Below are 21625 nucleotides of genomic sequence, written 5' to 3' on the forward strand. Positions count from 1 at the left end.
TGATGAGTCTGGCTAAAAGTTTATCAGTTTTGTATATCTTCTCTAAGAACTAACTTTTAGTTTTATTGATCTTTGCTATTGTTTTCTTCATTTCTCTTTCATCTATTTCTGCTCTGATCTTTATGATTTCTTTCCTTCTACTAATTTTGGGTTTTCTTTGTTCTTTTTCTAGTTGCTTTAGGTGTAAGGTTAGATTGTTTATTTGAGATTTTTCTTGTTTCTTGAGGTGAACTTGAATTGCTATAAACTTCCCTCTTAGAACTGATTTTCCTGCATCCCATAGGCTTTGGATCGTCGTGTTTTTGTTGTCATTTGTTTCTAGGTGTTTTTAAATTTCTTCTTTGATTTCTTCAGTGATCTCTAGGTTATTTAGCAGCGCACTGTTTAGCCTCCATGTATTTGTGTTTTTTACAGTTTTTTTCTTGTAATTGATTTCTAATCTCATAGCATTGTGGTTGGAAAAGATGTTTGATATGATTTCAGTTTTCTTAAATTTTCCAAGGCTTGATTTATGACCCAACATGAGATGTATTCTGAAGAACATTCCGTGTGCACTTGAGAAGTGTATTCTTCCACTTATGGGTGGAATGTCCTAAAAATATCAATTAACTCTATCTGGTCTATTGTGTCATTTAAAGCCTGTGTTTCCTTATTTATTTTCTGTCTGGATGATCTGTTTGTTGGTGTAAGTGGGGTGTTGAAGTCCCCCACTGTTACTGTGTTACTGTCGATTTCTCCTTTTATGGCTGTTAGCATTTGCCTTATGTATTGAGGTGTTCCTATGTTGGGTGCATATATATTTATAATTGTTATGTTTTCTTCTTGGATTGATCCCTTGATCATTATGTAGTGTTCTTCCTATCTCTTGTAACAGTCTTTATTTTAAACTCTATTTTATCTGATATGAGTATTGCTACTACTCCGGCTTTCTTGTGATTTCCATTTGCATGGAATATCTTTTTCCATCCCCTCACTTTCAGTCTGTATGTATCCCTAGGTCTGAAGTGGATTTCTTGTAGACAGCATATATAAGGGTCTTGTTTTCGTATCCATTCAGCCAGTCTGTGTCTTGGTTGGAGCGTTTAATCCATTTACATTCAAGGTGATTATCGATATGTATATACCTATTACCATTTTGTTAATTGATTTGGGTTTGTTTTTTTGGTCTTTTTCTTCTCTTGTGTTTCTCACTTAGAGAAATTCCTTTAGCATTTGTTGTAAAGCTGGTTTGGTGGTGCTGAAGTAGCTTTTGCTTGTCTGTACAGCTTTTGATTTCTCCATAGAATCTGAATGAGATCCTTTCTGGGTAGAGTCATCTTGGTTGTAGGTTTTTCCTTTTCATCACTTTAAGTATATCCTGCCCCTCCCTTCTGACCTGTATAGTTTCTGCTGAGAAATCAGCTGTAACCTTATGGGGATTACCTTGTATGTTATTTTTTGCTTTTTCTTTGCTGTTTTTAATATTTTTTCTTTGAATTTAATTTTTATTTGCATTTTGGTATTTTTTTTAACCAGACTTGTATTTGGTACATTCTAATGTGTTTGCTTAGTTAATGACTCTACATGTTTTCATAACAATACATTTTCATTTTATCTGGTAGTCACACCATATTTAAATTTAAATTTCCCCAGTTGCCACCAAAATGCCCCTGAAATTTCAATTGGTTTGTTCAAGCTAGGGTCTAGTACAGGACTACAAATTGAACCTGGTCTCTTTTAATCTGGGTCCTACTTCCTCACATGACACTGACTTGCTGAAGAGATGGTAGCATTTGTTTTGCAGAATGTCACATCTTTTGGACTTGTTGCTTCTTCATGTGGTATTTGACTTGTTCCGCTCTTCTTTATATTTCCTGTAAACTAGAAGTAAGTTTTATTTATTTTTATTTTTTATTTTTTTGCTGTATGCGGGCCTCTCACTGTTGTGGCCTCTCCCGTTGCGGAGCACAGGCTCCGGACGCGCAGGCCCAACGGCCATGGCTCACGGGCCCAGCCGCTCCGCGGCATGTGGGATCTTCCCGGACCGGGGCACGAACCCGTGTCCCCTGCATCGGCAGGAGGACTCTCAACCACTGCGCCACCAGGGAAGCCCTAGAAGTAAGTTTTAAAGGCTAGGTTGCAGTTAAATATTTTGGCTAGAATCTACATCATGGAAATATTATGTACTTCTTATTTCTCCGTATCAGGACACAAATAATGTCTGGATAACCTGGTGTAATAATGCTAAGTTTAAACATGGAATTAGGATAACCATACCCTTGCCCTTCCATTATACAGTTATGTTTTTCCCTTTGCAACCTGAGAGATATCGATGTTGTAATGTTTTGGTACTATATAAGTAGTTTATAGTATCATCTGAGTATCATTGCCTAAATCAACAATTATTTTAGTGGTTGTAGAATGATGATTTTTGGATTCCTTTAACATTATTAGGTGGCATTATTCTGTAAAGTGGAGCTATCTCTTCCTATATCAATTGGGGCTATCTGTTACTATGATATACAATTCCTACTGGAAAGACATTCCAGTCTTTCTTTACCAATTATTAAAATAAGGAGTTACTTTAATAGACCCTTCAAATGGTGATATTAATTTTTCCAACATTCTTTGTTTATATTTCATTTGACCTGATGTTTTTATTATAATTCTTTTTAATGCTCAAATCATTAATAGTGGTGACCATTTCATAGTGGCTTCTGTGTGTTCTTTTAACATGATGCTGTTACTTTTCAAAACCTTCCTTGCTTTTGGCACAAGAAGATGATCTGGGACTCACCTTATATTGATACTTTTCCTACCCCGGACCTGGAATTATCCATTCCTTGAGGGCGTCTTGTTCCTTTTAATGTGGAATAAATAAGAGACCATATTCTGGGTACTAGGGGTGCTATTATCTTGACTCCAAATTTCTATTGAAAGGCATGATTTAGGAATATTAAAAACAAAAAAGAATTTACCTTTAAAAATTACCTGAAATAAACACAGAATTATTTTGATGGATCAACAAGATAATAGGTATAGATTTTTCTTTCATTCAGTTAAGACCTAGAAAAGGAAAGAATTATACTCTTGGCATAAACTTAGATAACCAAAGATGCTGAACATTTTTATGGATGCCAGTAAATTAGAATACCCACTCAAGTGCTGTAGACCAGATTAGATACCTATCTAGGCCATCCACAAAAGCAAATTATAGTCATCCTGTGGTATTTGCAAAAGATTGGTTCTAGGACACACACACACATACACACACACATAAAGAGACACCAAAATCTGCGGATGCTCAAATCCTTTGTATAAAATGGTGTAGTGGACTTCCCTGGTGGCACAGTGGTTGAGAGTCCACCTGCCGATGCAGGGGACATGGGTTTGTGCCCCGGTCCGGGAGGATCCCACGTGCCACAGAGTGGCTGAGCCCATGAGCCATGGCCGCTGAGCCTGCGTGTCCGGAGCCTGTGCTCTGCAACGGGAGAGTCTGCAGCGGTGAGAGGCCTGCATAGCGCAAAAAAAAAAAAAAAGGTGTAGTATTTGCATATAACCTACATACATTTTTTTCCTATGTATCTTCAATCAGCAGTTGGTTGATCCATGAATACGGAACCTGTGGATTCCCAGGGCTGACTGTATATGAACAATTGGTATTTGTGGGGGGTTTTATTGTTTCCTTTTATTCTTTTTTTTTTTTTTTTTTTTTTGCGGTACGCGGGCCTCTCACCGTTGTGGCCTCTCCCGTTGCGGAGCACAGGCTCTGGACGCACAGGCTCAGCCGCCACAGTTCACAGGCCCAGCCGCTCTGCGGCATGTGGGATCTTCCCGGACCAGGGCACAAACCCGCGTCCCCTGCATCGGCAGGCAGACTCTCAAACACTGCGCCACCAGGGAAGCCCTCCTTTTATTTCTTAGAGTTTCTTTTGGTATCTCCAATGAAATCCAACTTACTAAGTCTTGTTATAGCAAATTATAAAATCATAGAACTTTTTCAGGAGGGGGTATATTTTTTCTAGATAATTTTTTACAAAAATTAATTTCCTGTACGACATGGATGAATCTTGAAAAATTATGCTGAGTCAGAGAAGCCAGCCATAAAAGAGAACATGCTGTATGATTCTATGTACATAAAGTTTTAGAAATGCAAACTATTATATTTTGATAACAAAGCCATTAGTGGTTGCCTGCTGATAGGGTAGGAAGGAGGCAGAAGGTTAGGAGGGAGGAATTACCAAGGAGTATAAGGAAACTTTGGGGGGTGATATGTCCATTATCTTGATTTTCGTGATAGTTATGGGTATATACATATTTTAAGACTTATGAAATTTTATATTTTATGTATGCAGTTTATTATATGTCTGTAAAAACTTAATGGGATTGGATAGGTTATGTTCAGAGTAAAAATTATCTGATAATTTTCCTCATAGAGAACTGATCATTGTTAGCTATTCTATTTCATTTGCAATTCAAAGTGTATTCTGAATAATTGCCTTGCATGCTAGTTTTATTTTGTGTGTGTACCTTTTTGCTTTTATATTTATGTTTTCTTGTAATTTTTATTGTTTTTTACTGTAAGAATGACTATGAAGCATAAAATAAATAAGCAAGCCTATAGAATAGTAGGTTCAACTTACTAAGAAATTTATATGTGTCTCTTTTAAAATTCTGGAAACAGGAAAACTTTCTAATTATTTTGTGTACCTTGTCTTACACAAGAATTTGTAGTAATACTGAATTTGTCTATATTGTTCCTTGTTTTAGTGCCAGGAAAACCAATTATACTATAAATAGAAAGTTACCTAAAGAAAAGTCTTTTAGAAGTATAAGACACATTATGTCCATTTTACAGGTGGGAAATAATTGTAGCATAGAACCATCAAGAGTGTAAGGGATCAAGAGTAGACGTCTTAATAGCAGTAATGGAAATTAAATCCTGTCTTTTAATGCTTGTTTAAATAATATTCTATGGTACTCTCTTTGTAACATGGTGTTACAGCCTGCTTTTCAAGACTGGAGTGTCATGATAATTCTGATGAGGGAAAATGTATTTGTGACCTCCAACTCCTATCTCTGAGTGCTCTGACTGTAGGTAGACTGTACTTGAAAAGAGCTTACTAGACTCATTTATGCTGTTTAAAAAAAATACAAATTGAAATTTAGTTAATTAATATTATCAAGATTATGTCAAAGCTGATCCATGTCTCAGTATGTTGTCTGCTGTGAACTCAGTTTTAAGAATATTGCCATGAGTTCTCTTTACAGCTAACCAGGCTTTCTCTAACCTCTATTTTAAAAAGTAGGATGACTCCTCACTTTTCTAAACAAGTGAAGCTTTTTGAACCCAAACTTTTCTAAACCATTTAATGGGAATCAGTAGTTTTATTTATTTATTTATTTAAACCTACATATTTTATGCCTTCTTAAAGTGAGGATATTGGGTATAACCTAAAATCTTTTTTGATTATGCAAAGGCATGTTAATGAACATTCATTATTATGGGAAAAACACAATTCTGCCTCTGATTTTTGTTTTTTCAGCCTACCTCTTAGCCTTGTCATTGTGCCAGGCCATCACTCTCCTTCCTAACTTTCTGGCAATAAAGATAACCAAGTTGTTAAGAAATATGTGCTAAGAAGAGAAAATAGGATGTGATTGAGAGTCTAAATGACTTTTCTCTGGAGCAAGTGTATGGTTTTAATGCTGAGGCTGCATGGCACAGTTTTAGGTGTTCTGCACCTACAGCTGTGTACAACATTAAGTTGCCAGAATGCTTGACCACCAGACAAGTGGAGAGTTACTATACCTAATTAGCTCTAATTGAGGAGTCTTGCCACCATGGGGAAGTATTAAAGGAAGAGAGGAAGGGACATAAGATGTAGCAGAATACTTTATAGCAGAAGGGACATAAGATATAGCAGAATACTTTTATATTCTGCTGTTATATTGCACTTACCCTTTAACATGAACACCTACCATCGATTGAATGCTTTCTCTGTGCTAATGCTATATATACGTTACCTCTTTAAATCATATAGATTATTATCCACATTTGACACATGCAACGTTGAGACCCACAGAGGTTTAATAAGTTGCCCATGGCCACACAGCTAGTAATTGGTAGAGCTATGATTTGACCCCAGCTCTGTTTAATTCTAAAACGCATGTTCCTAACCACTTTGTTACACTGAAAATTGTATTCAGAGACGGGGTGTCAGCTCCATTCTTCATCTAGAACACTGGGACTAAATTTCTAACAATGTACATATGTGTACATTGTGCTGTAACGACACAAGTTAGGCATCCTATAGAGTTTATAGTATTAAATGTTTGCCAGGATAATACAGTGTTTTAGAGTCAAAGAAAAGCTCTTTGACATAAAACCATTTGAACAACATAGCATGTCATTTAATTGAATTACACTCAATAACATAAATTGCATAGTACAATGCCTGGGCATGATAAGTGCTCAGTAAATGGTAACTAAAACCTTATTTTGTATAGCTAATTGTAGACTGAATTGATTGAATTAGTTGTTTCAGTAATTTGAAGTGAGAAAGAAAATGCTGTGCAATCTCATTGGTTTAGATGTCATTAATTCTCAATTTATGATCATTTGAGCAGAAACTAAACTAAGGTTTAGATTTGTGCTATGAAGAAAGGTCTTCCTAAGAAAGTTTTTCAGGGAGGAAAAGTTTAAAGCTTTTACAAAAACAACTCTTTCAAAAACCTTTGAGTGCTTTGGTATTTCAAAAACTATTTCCCATTGCAATCACACAGTTTTAATATTTTTACTAATTCAAATTACTCTTTTATTTAATCTGAAATAATATAGTTTTATTATAAATTTTCTTCACATGATGAATTCTAACAACACTAAATTGACAGTCTTCATGATAAAAACTTATTTACCAGAGTTCTTCTGTTCTTTCTTAAAATTTAATTAAGGTTTTAAAAACTGTATCTAAATCCACTACTGAAGGAATAAAATCCCACATATTAGAGTATAGTGCAAGAACAGTGAAAATCACATCAGCTGGGGAGAGTCATGAAATTTTAGCTTAGTCTTAACTCCATTCCCCTTAGAGTCTGTTTCTACATTGGTAAAATCAAGAATGTGCCCTGCATTCTTGTAGCATTATTGTGAACATCAAAGGAGAAAATAAGTATATAAAGTATACTTTATATAAGTATAATCAGATAAAAAAACTTAGAAACTTACTTCAAGTGCTATTTAACAAGGTAGTATTTTATTTTTATTTATTTATTTTTTAAACAAGTTTCAAAAGATTTTCAACCTCATACCTGGAATACAAAACTAAGTTGAAAATTACTAAGACTTCATTTTTCCGTAAAAGAAAAATTGCCTTTGTCACACTGGAATTCTTAATTTTCTCAGAATCAAAATTCGTTTTTTTTTTTTGCTGTACGCGGGCCCCTCACTGTTGTGGCCTCTCGCGTTGTGGAGCACAGGCTCCGGACGCGCAGGCTCAGCGGCCATGGCTCACGGGCCCAGCCACTCCGCGGCATGTGGGATCTTCCCAGACTGGAGCACGAACCCGTGTCCCCTGCATCGGCAGGTGGACTCTCAACCACTGCGCCACCAGGGAAGCCCGAAAATTAGTTATTTTAAAAGGCAAGGAATAAAGTACATTGAATGAATGGAATTATAACCAAAGCCAGTATGATCAAGATCATTTTCCCCAAAGCCTCATTTGAAAAGAATTTGACATTTTAATGTGAAAAGTCACAGAAGTCCTTTACGTTTAACTAAGCTCCTCAAAATATTGTGCCAAATACTTAACATTTATATTAAAACAGTTTAAGTTGTATTTTTACCATATACATGTCCAAAAGCAATCCTGAGAAGAATATTTTTTCTAACTTACAATAAAAAACTTCCTGCTTTTCAAAGTCTGATTGGTTACAATCATAAAATACTAGGTTCCTGTTTATAAGCTCATGATATGAAAACAATTATGTCCAATAGCTTCAGGGGAAAGTACAAACTAGAATTTACCATTAATAATTTCTTCATCATCTTGGTCATCTATGTGAAGTACAGTAGGAAGGAGTCAAATGTTAGGACTTACTCTTCAAAAAGTTGAAAAACGACAGGAGTTACTGCCAGGTCCCACTCTGTTACACAAACTCTGGTTTTAACATCACCATGGTTTTATTTTAGTCATCCTCTGATTTACTGTCCACACTTTCTTCATATTGCATAGAACAATCATATGTTTAATTAAATCTGGAAAAAGTAATAAGCATTCCACATTTTGGGGGTAGCAATATGGGCCTCCCCCTGTGTTAAACATGTCACAGTTTATAGCTAAGCTGACAGTTCAAAGGCTAAACCAGAATAGCCAGGACAGCTTGACTTTGCTGTTTTCCCAGTTGTACAGCTTGCAATCTCTATTTCATCGAGGTAACGGGGCACCATAACAGGAACAGATTTTTCCATCAGCAAAACTGAACCAGCAGCAACTTTCTCCAAAACTGTAACTTTTTATAATGTGCAATCTCTATCAGGGCTAAGGTTATTGAATCAAATGCTAATAGAAGTTATTGTGGCCGCTAGCTCTCTAAGTTGAATTTAGAAACTGTTCTTTTCTCTCCTGCCTAAAAGATCTGGTCATCTTCCTAGATCTTCTTCCTAGTTGTTAGGTTCTGAACCAAATATCCTTTTGTATCTGTGCGAAATTATGATTTGATGTTGATCACTCCGTTTATCTTGGCATCATGCCACAAACACTCATCCATTTAGAGAATGACATTTCCTCCATATCCTTATGATTTACTTCTTCTCTACTGGGTCACTTTTAAGATCAGTTCTATGATCAAGGTAACAAAAAGACTAGAAACCCTTGGATCATGGAAATGGCTTTCTGGTAGATATTCTCTGTTAAATCTCTGTTAAATCATCCCTGGCTTTCCAGTGTCCTTAGCAAGGTAGTATTTTAGTATTAAGAGAGCTTTCTTCCCACAACTACATGACAACTACAACTCATATATAATATGAGTGACTTCCTGCAAATCTTTGTTTTATTACTTAATACTTACACTGAAGTTATTCCAAAAGGCAGTACTGCTTGGTGATATATAGAATGTTTTCCAGAAAGGTGAGTAGCAATAAATAACATGATATTTTGGAACTGTTATATAATAACTTGTGTATGATATGTCTGGGCATTTATGCATTTCTCAAACTGTAGCAAATATGCATTTTTCAAGTTAGTATTTGGGATTCCTACAACTGAACCCCCTTGATTTTTCTTTGGATCTGAGTTCCTAATGCTAATCTTTCTTACTAGTTTCTCCAGTAACTTAAACAGATGTGGACAATACACAGGGCTTCTCAAAGTGCAATAAAATTATGCCTTGAGCTGTAGAAGTTGTATTCCAGCTTATTTGACCAGAAAGAAAATGTACTAGGGCCATGAACTAAAGGAAACAGCACAAACTGAGTCAGCTCTAGGATTGAATCCCAGCTCTTCACAGTTTATTAGGTGTGTGACCTTGGGCCAATCTCTTCATCTCAAGTCTCATTTTTAAAAATCTGTAAAATGGGGTTAATAACACCTATCTTACACACTGGAGTGAAGATTAAGATATTACATATGTAGTGCAGTATACAATATATATACTAGGTGATTGTGGGAAGGAAGAATAATTTTCCCTGTACCTTCTGAGTTCTTAGCTGAGACCCCTGTAATAAAAGACAGATGAACAAGAGAAAAACAAATTTATTAACATGTAGACCTCATGTATACCTGGGAGGTACCCAGAAAAAATGAATAACTCAGAGAGGTGGCTTTAGGATTCAGGTTTAAATACCTTCTTACTAGGGAAAGGGGAGGAGGGATGTAGCCCTCTTAGGGAGAAGAAATGAGTTTTAGGAAGGATAAATTGGCTCTTAGAAGAATATATGGGAGGTATGATAGTTTGTGACAAAAGTTTATATGGGTGTGTTGCTGATTTCTAGTCTCTTCTCCTGTGATGAGTCAGTCTTCCCTGGTTGGGAAGTCTTCCCTCCTAGGGAGGGAGTTTCTGACAGTTGAGTTCCTTTTGGATGTCTTTAGGTACATGAAGAGAGTTCAGAGTAAGCCTCTCCCAGCATTTGTTGTTTTTCAAGTACCTACAGCTCTTGAAAATAATCAGTACACCAAAGTGGCATATTTTGGGGTGGTATGTCCTGAACTCCTACAATCACCTTTTGGGGTGGAATATCCTACTACTCTTCATGTTCAATACAAAGTGTTTGTTTTTTCTCTTCCTTAACCGTAGGGGAACTTTGAGAGCTCCACCAGACCAATTCATAGACTAGTGAGGAGGAATGAATGAATAGAATGTCTTTCCATAGTTTTCCAGCAGTGGAAAATTTTTATTTGCTTAGAATTGAATGTCAATGCTAACTCAGTTTTCTGCTGATTTTCAGAGGTTGGCTGTAGTTTACTTATTCCCACAGAGATTCTGATGTACTATAGCACCGATTTCCTAGCATCCAACTCTGACAATTAAATGCTCATAAAACCTTTTTCTTTTTGGTTGCAAAAATAAATGCTAATAGCCCAAGATAGTTTTTCTTATATCACTACTCTCCAATTAGAGAATAAAACAACCAAATTAGTATTAGCCATGAAAATAAAACCTTCCACAGCATTCCTTAAGCCATATTCAAAGGAAAGAAAATATTTAAATGCTATATTATCTTAGGAAAGCATTTAAGATTGTCACAGATTTTACATGATTCATGTAATTTACCTCACATTTGATTCTCATTTCATATGTATATGAGAAATTTATTAGGAAAATGTTTACAATACAATGTGTTTTAAAATTTATGAAAGAAACTTGCATTCTTTAACTTGTAGCTGCTACATAATTTTAACAGAAATGAAGTAAACAGCAGGCAATAATAATCATTAAACAGTACCTGGTACCTGTACACCCCTCTCACTCACTCTAGTACCCTTGTATGTTTTTCCATTTTGCAGCTGTGTTTTCCCATTCTGAAGTAGCTCATCTATTATGCTTTTTGACTGTATACTTTAAGTTGAATTTATTTATATAAGACACTAAGCTTGTTGTTTTTGTTGTTTCAATATTTTCTACTAAAGAGTAAAATTTTATCCTGTTACCAGATTCAGAAGAAGATGTAGTTGAAACTCCTGCTGTGTCCCATGATGAACACACACACCAAGAGATAAAGGGCCAAAAAACACTGGCAACTCCTGCAGTTCGTCGCCTTGCAATGGAAAACAATGTAAGTTTCCTTAATATTTAAGTGTGAGATCACACAGAAGGTATACATGTGTATCTATGAAGAATTACCCAGCTATCCCATGATGAGATGGCTCAAGTTGGGATTAAAGGAAACATGAAAATGTCTGTTACTAAAAAGTGATAGTTGCATAAAAGTCCTCACGAGCGATGAAAAGAAAATTGTGAACTTATTATTCATGTTAATTGAGAAGTATGGATTTATTATTCTTCCTGAGAGCCTAATAACAGTCAGGGCTACCATTTATTGAGCACTTGTAAATACTGGTGTCTTAGATCAGGTCCCCTACAAGCATAGCTCGAGACAGGGGTTTGGGAACACATGACTGATTGATTGAGACAGTGATCATCTTTACTAGGAATGAAGGAAGCAGTATAGGGAAGGGATGGGAAATGGGCCAGGCAAGGGTGTGGTCCCAAGGATCTGCCTGATCCCAGGGAGGTAGGGAAAACCATAGAGCTCTACTGACTTGAGTCAAGGAGCCTGGCCTTCTGTTTTCCCTCTTACCTGACAGTCATTGCTGCTTAACTTCCAAAGTTAGATGGCTCCTAGGCATTGTGCTAATAATTTACATGTTATCTCATTTTTTTTTTTTTTTTTTTTTTGGTACGCGGGCTCCTCACTGCTGTGGCCTCTCCCGTTGCGGAGCACAGGCTCCGGACGCGCAGGCTCAGCGGCCATGGCTCACGGGCCCAGCCGCTCCGCGGCATGTGGGATCTTCCCAAACCGGGGCACGAACCCGTGTCCCCTGCATCGGCAGGCGGACTCTCAACCACTGCACCACCAGGGAAGCCCAACATGTTCTCTCATTTAATCTTCACAACTCTGAGACAAAGGGCCCTTCTAAGACTTAGAGAGGTCAAATAACTGGTCCAAGGTCACACAGCTAACCCAGTGGTGGAACCAGGGTTCTAAAGTGAGTCTCTGTGACTCTAAAACCAGTGCTCTTCATCATTAATAGGGTCTCAACAATTGATGCCTCCATTATTTGAGCACTTCTGAGCCAGACATTATACATACATTATTGCTAATCCTTATGGTAACCTTGCAGACTGGTTTGGATTATGCCCTTTTTGCAGATGAGAAAAGGTAGAGAAGTTGATTAAGTTGGCTAAAATCAAGTAAGTAGCTGAACTGGGGATTTGAGCACAAATCTATGTGGTTCCAAAGCCTGAGTTCTTTCCACTATGCCTCACAATGCAGGCTTTTGTTTGTTTGTCTGTTTTAGACAGAAGTAGTTAAATTACAGTTGGAGGGTAAAAAGTTTACATTTGGGGAATAGGTAATAAGAGTCATTAAAATGTTCATTCTCCTTCAGCTAGTTATCCTACCATTGGGGAACTATCCCAAGGAGATAATCTAGGATATATTAAAGTGTTTTATATAACCAAAAATTAGAAGGCACACATGTGTTCAAAATCAGGGAGATGCTTAGGAAAATTATGTTATAAACCCTTGATGAAAATTTATTAGCTATTGAATGTGTTCAAACATGAAGACGATTTAGCATAACAGAAAAATAGAAATAGTAATATGGAACACTACACTGTTAAGGGCAGCAGATGAAATAACGATCTTATATATTGCTTTGAAAGCTATAAACATTTTACCATTTAAAAAAAAATTATATAGAAGGACTACCTGTAGAAATATATGATGTGGCTTTCCTTTTCCTAAAGATGTGTATAATTAGAGCATTTGTATAATTACTAGAAATTAAATAACAGATTTATTATTATAAAATCACCTTTCCCCCCCTTTTTTTTGTAGTTTGTATATTAATTATTGAGTTTGTCTAAAATTAAAAACCAGTGGCACTTACAGTTGTTTGTAATTACCTAAAAATTATGTTTAAATTCTTAGAGTTCATTTGTTATAAACTAAATGTTTGATGTGATAAAGTCCTTTACTCTTTTGTGGTCATTCTTAGAGAAGCATTAATACAAATGAAATAGGACTTAACCTTGAGAGTTTAACTAATATACACTATGCGTGAGGATATCATCCAAGCTAATGTGTCTTTTTATTTAAATACAGTTCAACTTAGTGAAATATTTTATCTCTATTACCAAACATAGGAAGTGGTTAAATAAAGCCAGATCACAAATGTTTCCGAAAAGTATCATGAGTGCCCAGTAAAAAGTGGAATTGTATCATCTATTGTTTATTCTGTGGAAAGCAATAATAAAACTTAACTATTTGACCCTTAACTTGGACCAAGGACCTCACATTCCAAGTATGCCTCAATAAAGTTAATTTCAGTGTTTTGTACTGATCTTTCTAAAACAGCCATCAGAAAAAAACTAATTCAAGAGAGCTTTTATAGGATGATTATTTTAACCATTACATGTTTACTGGTAGCCAAGGTCAGAAACAGTGGTCTACATTTGTTACAGTGTTTATTAACTCTTGTTTAAACTTTCAGTTCTTCTTATGTAGTCTCCAAGAATAGAAAAAAATCAAATAAGAATTATGCAAGAAATTTAGAAATAGTTGACTGTTTAAAAATATGTTTTCATAAATAGCTATATACAATGTAGATATTACATTGTTACCGCATGGGCAAATGAACAGTAAGTACAGAAGTAACAAATGATCACTTATGAAGAGTAGCTATAATTTATAGCATTCTACTGAGAAGATGAAATTGTTATTTATAGTTTGTAGTGTTCTATTAATATAATTTAAATGTTATTTCCTTATACTAATTTATTGGGCAGAGATACTTTTTTACCTTCAGTTCATTTAATTTCACTTAGAGACCTCAATGATGGGTTTATTTATTTTTAGGTAGTTTTATTTTTAGCATTAAAATGTGTCATTTTTTAGATTAAGCTAAGTGAAGTTGTTGGCTCCGGAAAAGATGGCAGAATACTTAAAGAAGATATTCTCAGCTATCTGGAAAAGCAAACAGGAGCTATACTACCTCCTTCACCAAAAGCTGAAATTATGCCACCTCCACCAAAACCAAAAGAGAGAACTATTCCTATACCAATATCAAAACCTCCAGTATTCACAGGCAAAGACAGAACAGAACCCATAAAAGGTAATAATAATAGTAATGTAAGGTAATAGAGTATTTGGAGGAAAGCTACTTCAACATGATGAAATTACAGTTTTTCTAGGAAAAGCTTTAATATATACTGATAATTTTTGAAGAGTAATATGTTAGCAGGTTTCTTAGAGTATAAATTTGTGTACAGATATTTTTTCTGTTTGAAGACTTGCTCGGTATATTTTAAATATTATTTTTTGTTAGCTTTCAAAACAACTACTTCTGATTTGTTATTTACAAACTCTTAGGATGATTAACTTTCAGAAGACTGGCTTTGCAAGAAGCCATTGTGTAAATACATGGCTTGCATCCTTTTGAATTTATTATTATTATTATTATTATTTTGGCATTATTATTTTTTTTTGTTTGGCTGCATTGGGTCTTCGTTGCTGTGCTTGGGCTTTCTCTAGTTGCGGCGAGCAGGGGCTGTTCTTCGTTGCGGTGCAAGGGCTTTTCATTGCAGTGGCTTCTCTTGTTGCGGAGCACAGACTCTAGGTGCACAGGCTTCAGTAGCTGTGGCGCGCGGGCTCAGTAGCTGTGGCTCTCAGGCTTTAGAGCACAGGCTCAGTAGTTGTGGCACACAGGCTTAGTTACTCTGCGGCATGTGGTATCTTCCTGGACCAGAGCTCGAACCCGTGTCCCCTGCATTGGCAGGCGGATTCTTAACCACTGCGCCACCAGGGAAGCCACCTTTTGAATTTTTTATATACCACAGCGTTGAAAGCAGTTACCTGTTATATAATTACAATTGACACTGAGTGTTGTGCTACAGTCAATGCTTCAGCATTGAAATTACTGGCTTTCAAGTTATGTAATGAAGATGATAGCTCCAAGAGGAAGAGTTTAATTAAGAGTAAGTGACATTAGAGAACCTTCAATTTTAGTTTTTTTTTTTTTTTGTGGTACGCGGGCCTCTCACTGTTGTGGCCTCTCCCGTTGCGGAGCAAGGCTCCGGACGCGCAGGTCTAGCGGCCATGGCTCACGGGCCCAACCGCTCCGCGGCATGTGGGATCCTCCCGGACTGGGGCACAAACCCGCATCTCCTGCATCGGCAGGTGGACTCTCAACTACTGCGCCACCAGGGAAGCCCTATTTTAGTTTTTAAAGGGATTAAAGGTTTTAAGAATTTTTATAAAGTACATATATATACGTATATATGTATATATACGTATATATATGTATATTTAATGTTTTCCAGGCTTTCACAAAGCAATGGTCAAGACCATGTCTGCAGCCCTGAAGATACCTCATTTTGGGTATTGTGATGAGGTTGACCTTACTGAACTGGTTAAGCTACGAGAAGAATTAAAACCCATTGCTTTTGCTCGTGGAATTAAACTCTCCTTCATGCCCTTCTTCTTAAAGGTAAGATTTTAGTCATTTCAAACAAGGCTTGAGTAAGACATTTAAATTTTGTTTTGCGAATATGCAATGTGTTAACTATGGGTTTGAATAAAAATATATTTCTCACAATATCACATAGTTAGAAAAATGTACAAATACACTCTCTTTGTTTCATGGAAGTTTATAAAATTGGAATTTCTGTGTCAGATTTTTATCTACTTATCTCTTTGAGCTAGGTGAGGATTGTCCTGCCATATAGGTAAAGCCTTTAATTCTGAAAGGATCACTGCAGCAAAGTCCTGATTTGAAGAAAAGTGAGGCTTGGTATTGATCTTTCACTTTTCAACAAACTTATATTGAGGCTTCTGGGAATCATTTCTAGTACTAGGCCTTGGTGCCAGTATCAAAAAGAATAAGGCCATCAGCTGACCTTGAGCAGCCAGCTAACCACCATTTAGAAAGCAGCCGCCATATGCCTGACCCCGTACCAAGTGTGCTGTATACATTTTCTCTTTTAATGATCAGAATAATGCTAACATGTAAATATTGCTATCCCCATTTTCCATTTAAGGAAATTGGCACTCAGAGAAGTTGAGAAACTTGTCAAGAATTTATATCTAACAAGTGGAGAAGTTAAGTTTTCAGTTCTGGTCCATTTTTCTTGAAAATGCATACTGTTGTCTCTAAATCCAGTGTGGCTTCCTACCAGCCCTTTCCATGGTTCTTTTCAATGGTTCCCCTTCTGGATTGCCTTCAGGATAGTTTCTAAATGCGTTAACGTGGCGTAAAAAAGTATTTCTACGCGTCTCTGCCGCCCACCTCTCCAGTCTTCTCTCTCACAGTCACTCTCTCCGCTATAGTCAGATTAAGCTATGCACAGTTGCTGGAATACACAACTTGACCTGAAATGCCGCCTCCTCACTTGATCAAATACATGTGCATCCTAAACATCAAATTTTGCTCCAGTATAGAACAGAATACAGAAACCGGTTCCTCCTACAGAAGCCAGTGACTGTCACAGTTTGAGTTAAATGGCCTTTTGTTTCTCATTGCAGTTTATCTCGATGTTTTGAAAGTGTTTATACTCAGTTGTCTCTTCACTGATGCTGAGACTTGTAAGGCAGAAGCTGTTCTCCTATATGTCCATCTTTTTAACAACTACCCTCACAAGGAAAGAGATGGTCTATAAACATGAGATGTAGTAGGTGCCAGTGAATGAGAGATCTGGACTATATTACAGCTATAGAGGGTCATCTGTAGAGACACAGCAATTGAAACACGTGGATGAGATCACCCAAATTATGTGTGAAAGAGAAGAAAAGAAGGCTAAGGGTTTTACATCAGTGTTTAAGGGGTAGGTAGGAATTGAGTTGGCAAAGGCAATGGGAAGAGGCTGAGCGGGGTCAGTGGTTTGACAATAGGAGGATCAGAAAAGAGTCACTTAATAGCCAAGTGTATCCATTGCTGTATAACAAACCACCCCCAAATTTCATGGTTTGAAACAATTACCATTCATTATTTCTCATGAATCTACAGGTGAGCAGGACCAGTCTGCTGATCTTAGCAGAGCTCACTTATATGTCTATAAACAGGTGGTAGGTTGGCTAGGGGCCAGCTGGTGTAGGATGGTCTCAGTGAGGATGACTCATTTCTCTTCTGGATGTCTCTCCTATCTGCCCAGTATGCTAGCCTGCACATGGTCTCAGTACTGGCGGGGGTGAAGAGAGGAAGCAGAATATTAGCACTTTCCCCAAGCTGTGCTGCATTGAGTTTGTTTTTAACGCATTGACCAAGGCAAGTCACATGACTAAGCTCAGAATCAGCTTGCAAGAGCACTACCAAGGGACTTGGATACGGAGGCTCGTTAAAGATTGGGGCCTTTGATTCAGCCTCTCACACCAAGAGACAAGAAAAAAGTTTTCAGAGGAAAGTAGATAATGGTTACATGCATTACAGAGGTTAAATAGGATAAGGGATGGGAACAGGCTATGGGATTGGTAATGAAGAGGTCATGTGTGGCCTCAGCCAGAATTTACTGAATAAAGTATTGTTGAGGTAGAAGCTTGGTTGCAGTTAGTTGGGGAATGAAAGAAATTGAGGAAGAGGAGAAACCTGAAAAAATATGCAGAAAGACAGGGCATAGGTACAGGTGACAGTTACGGTGGTTGGAGTAGATTGAAGAAAGGTTCCATCTGCTCCCTCCCCTCCTGCACACCCTCAAGGAAAAATTGAGCAGGTCTGTAGGCTGAGGGAAAGAGCTGGAAAATGGAAAGTTAAAAATGTGTGAATGGAGGTCTTCCTTGGTGGCACAGTGGTTGAGAGTCCGCCTGCCGATGCAGGGGACGCGGGTTCGTGCCCTGGTCTGGGAAGATCCCACATGCCGCGGAGCGGCTAGGCCCGTGAGCCATGGCTGCTGGGCCTGCATGTCCAGAGCCTGTGCTCCGCAACGGGAGAGGCCACAACAGTGAGAGGCCCGCGTACCGCCAAAAAAAAAAAAAAAATGTGTGAATGGGAAGCACTGTTAGAACAGTGCCTGAGCATGAGGGCAGAATGAGTTGAAGACCCCGGTGGAGAAGTTCACCTGGAGGAGAAGAGAGTGCCACCTCTTGTTTCAGACTGGGTTCCTCTTACTGCTTCCTGTGACAAGTCTGTTTCGCAGCAAGGACAGTCCAGCTTTTTAATATGTTAAATTTATTTCATGATTGTTTTTCTTTATTGTTCCACTCTGAATGAAATATCTGATCTTTATTTTGAAAATAAAAGTTAATATGCTTTGTTTTAAAATAACATTTTTTTCCAGTCTGTATAATTTTAGAACATTTGGAAAATACTACAAAGTATTGTACAGGGGGTAAAAAATGACCTCTTATCTGTGGACACACACCTTGTTTTTCCTTTTACAAAATTTGGATTAGGGGCTTCCCTGGTGGTGCAGTGGTTGAGAGTGCGCCTGCCGATGCAGGGGACACGGGTTCGTGCCCCGGTCCAGGAAGATCCCACATGCCGCGGAGCGGCTGGGCCCGTGAGCCATGGCCGCTGGGCCTGCGCGTCCAGAGCCTGTGCTCCGCAACAGGAGAGGCCACAACGGTGAGAGGCCTGCGTACCGAAAAAAAAAAAAAATTGGATTATTCTCAAAATACTGTTTTTAATGTATAACACTTTAACCTTAGTTATGGATTTTTATATAAAGAAGATTAAAGTTATAGTTGTCAAATCAAATGCTTAATAAAACTTTCCTTAACTCTCTAGTTCAAGGATATAATTTCTTTTTTTCTGTCAAGACCACTGACCCACAGACAAAAATAACACTTAACACAATGCACATAAAGAACTCTTAATTGGACAAGATGAAGGCAGTAGGAGAGGGAATTCTTTTTAGGGACAATTTTAAGCATTTTTATTTTCCTTTTTTTTTTTTTTGAGCTGTACCACTTGGCACTGCTTGCAGGATCTTAGTTCCCCAGCCAGGGATTGACCCGGGTCCACAGCAGTGAAAGCGTGGAGTCCTAACCACTGGACTGCCAGGGAATTCCCTATTTTCCTATTTTTTAAACTGGCTATAAGGCATGACAACCAAATGCAGTGTGTGAACTTTGATTAGATCCTGGATGGGCAGAGAAACAGCTGTAAAGAATATTTTGGAGACAGGTAAATCTGAACATGGACAGAAGAGAAATGGTAGTGAGAGAAAAAAGGAAAAAGGAAAGGGAGAGATTAAGGCAGGAGAAGGCACAAATGCCATCAGTTCTGGGCAACAGGCTCTAAAGTAAATGTTTGCACCAGCTCTGCCCTTCACTTGGCCAAGGACACCAGGTGGAACACTGGCCTCTCAAATCCTTATCACTTGTTCTTTCTACACAGGAAAATAGCTTACTGCCTTTTTGTGTTTTAATTCAAAGTGTTTCTCAACTACAGGTTTGCTTCTCATGGAAACCTTAAGACTCTACATGTAAGTGAGGAAAACATGTAGAATTTAGACCTTTTTTTGGTACTTTGGTCAGTCTGCATAGTTACTTTGAAAATCTCCTTGATGTTTACAAGCTCCCTGACTACTTTATCTTTTATTCTTAAATGATAAGGGTAACTTATTTCCACATTGCTGGGAGGTAACAGGGAGTAATATGCCTGGTACATGTAGACTTGCAATTAAACTCAGCTTAAATAAGAGTTCTTTCCTTCCATCCTTTACATCTTATTGCTTCAAATCCCCTATGCTTTCCAAGTTAAAAGTGCTAACATTGTATTTCTGTCTCTAAATAGGCTGCTTCCTTGGGATTACTACAGTTTCCTATCCTTAATGCTTCTGTGGATGAAAACTGCCAGAACATAACATATAAGGTTGGCTATGTGCTGTGATACATAAAAGTGCAAATGTGCTTGTAGGTTAAAGAAGCTTCTATTATACCTCAAGTGGTGATCTTCTTCAAACTGGAAATTAAAGTATGGGGTAAAACAGTAAACTGAAGATAAATCTGTTGCTATTGATGTTGGTTTTACTGGTTAATAATTAATGATACTATTCAGATATGCAGATTGCCATTTTTAACGCCTTTTGGTTTTCTGGTAAAAATAATGGAAATATACAGCTATGAGACAATGGTTTACATTTCCCATCGTACATACCCTCTCCGCAAACAGAAGAGCTCTCTCAAAATGGAATTCCTGCAGTTTTTAAAACAAAAATAATTTAGGGACTTCCCTGGTGGTTCAGTGGTTAAGACTTCGCGCTCCCAGTGCAGGGGGCCCGGGTTCGATTCCTGGTCGGGGAACTAGATCCCGCATGCTGCAAGAAGATCCCGCACACAGCAACGAAGATCCCGCAACTAAGACCTGGCACAGCCAAATAAATAAATAAATATTTTTTTAAAAAATAAATGAATAGGGCCTCCCTGGTGGCGCAGTGGTTGAGAGTCCGCCTGCCGATGCAGGGGATACGGGTTCGTGCCCCGGTCCGGGAGGATCCCATATGCCGCGGAGCGGCTGGGCCCGTGAGCCATGGCCGCTGAGCCTGCGCATCCGGAGCCTGTGCTCCGCAACGGGAGAGGCCACAACAGTGAGAGGCCCGCATACCGCAAAAAAAAATAAAAATAAAAATAAATAAATAAATAAATAAATAAATAAATGAATAAAATCTCATGCTTGTGTATTGATACCCATTTAAAAAAATAAATAAAGGGACTTCCCTTGTGGTCCAGTGGTTAGGAATCCGCCTTCCAATGCAGGGGATGCGGGTTCTATCCCTGGTCGGGGAACTAAGATCCCACGTGCCGCGGGGCAACTAAGCCCCGAGCGCTGTGGAGCCCATGTGCGCCACAATTAAGAGACCTGGTGCAGCCAAAAATAAATAAATAAATATCGTTTAAAATTTTAAAAATAAATAAAATAAAACAAGAATCATTTAAATGAGCAAAGTACTGAAAGTTTGAATTCATTGAGTGAACTCTTCTGTTTGGAGTGAAATTCATTAAGGCTGAGAACTCTTTTGAGGATGCAGCCCTTACTTATATTTCTTATTAGAAATATACAACCAGGAAGTGAGCTTTACATTCTGGGGGGTTGGATCTAAAATCTTTCCATGTTATTAATACAATTTCCTCATTAAGTATATACTTGTTGCAAATAATTCAGACAGGAAAATTGTGATATTTACCTTCAGTCCCATAATCCTAAGATAACGCACTGTTTATGCTGAGATATACATCTGTCTAGGATTTTATTTTTACACAGTTAAAAAATACGGAATTATATATATTATATATATATATATATAATATCATATATCTTTTAAAATTTAAAATGTTTTGCTTTTAACTATTTTCTTTTCTATTTAATATGTTGTAGACATCATTACATGTCAATAAATATAGCTTTGTTATCATTTGTTTAGCCAGTGACTTATTGATAAGCATTTTGATCATTTGCACTTTTTCAATCTTATAAACAATCTGACTCAGCAT

The 21625-nt window shown here is 37.5% G+C and overlaps 1 protein-coding gene across 2 annotated transcripts in view; it reads left to right on the forward strand.

Moving 5' to 3' along the window:
* DBT (dihydrolipoamide branched chain transacylase E2) overlaps positions 1–21625 on the forward strand; it is a gene marked incomplete at its 3' end in the record, with an annotated part of 46690 nt that overhangs the window by 18863 nt on the left and 6202 nt on the right. Inside the window, exons 1-5 of one of the 2 annotated variants that reach the window (XM_081223660.1) lie at positions 9337–9494; positions 11130–11251; positions 14099–14315; positions 15523–15689; positions 19929–20006. In XM_081223660.1, coding sequence (XP_081079786.1) covers positions 11240–11251; positions 14099–14315; positions 15523–15689; positions 19929–20006 — 474 coding nt within the window. In that variant the 5' untranslated portion in view covers positions 9337–9494; positions 11130–11239. Of the gene's footprint in view, positions 1–9336; positions 9495–11129; positions 11252–14098; positions 14316–15522; positions 15690–19928; positions 20007–21625 lie in introns of those variants that run through there. The other variant, XM_081223659.1, reaches the window with a different exon arrangement.

This window comes from Mesoplodon bidens (assembly GCF_964165515.1).
Source record: "Mesoplodon bidens genome assembly, chromosome: 2".
In the NCBI taxonomy this organism is placed as follows: Eukaryota; Metazoa; Chordata; class Mammalia; order Artiodactyla; family Ziphiidae; genus Mesoplodon; species Mesoplodon bidens.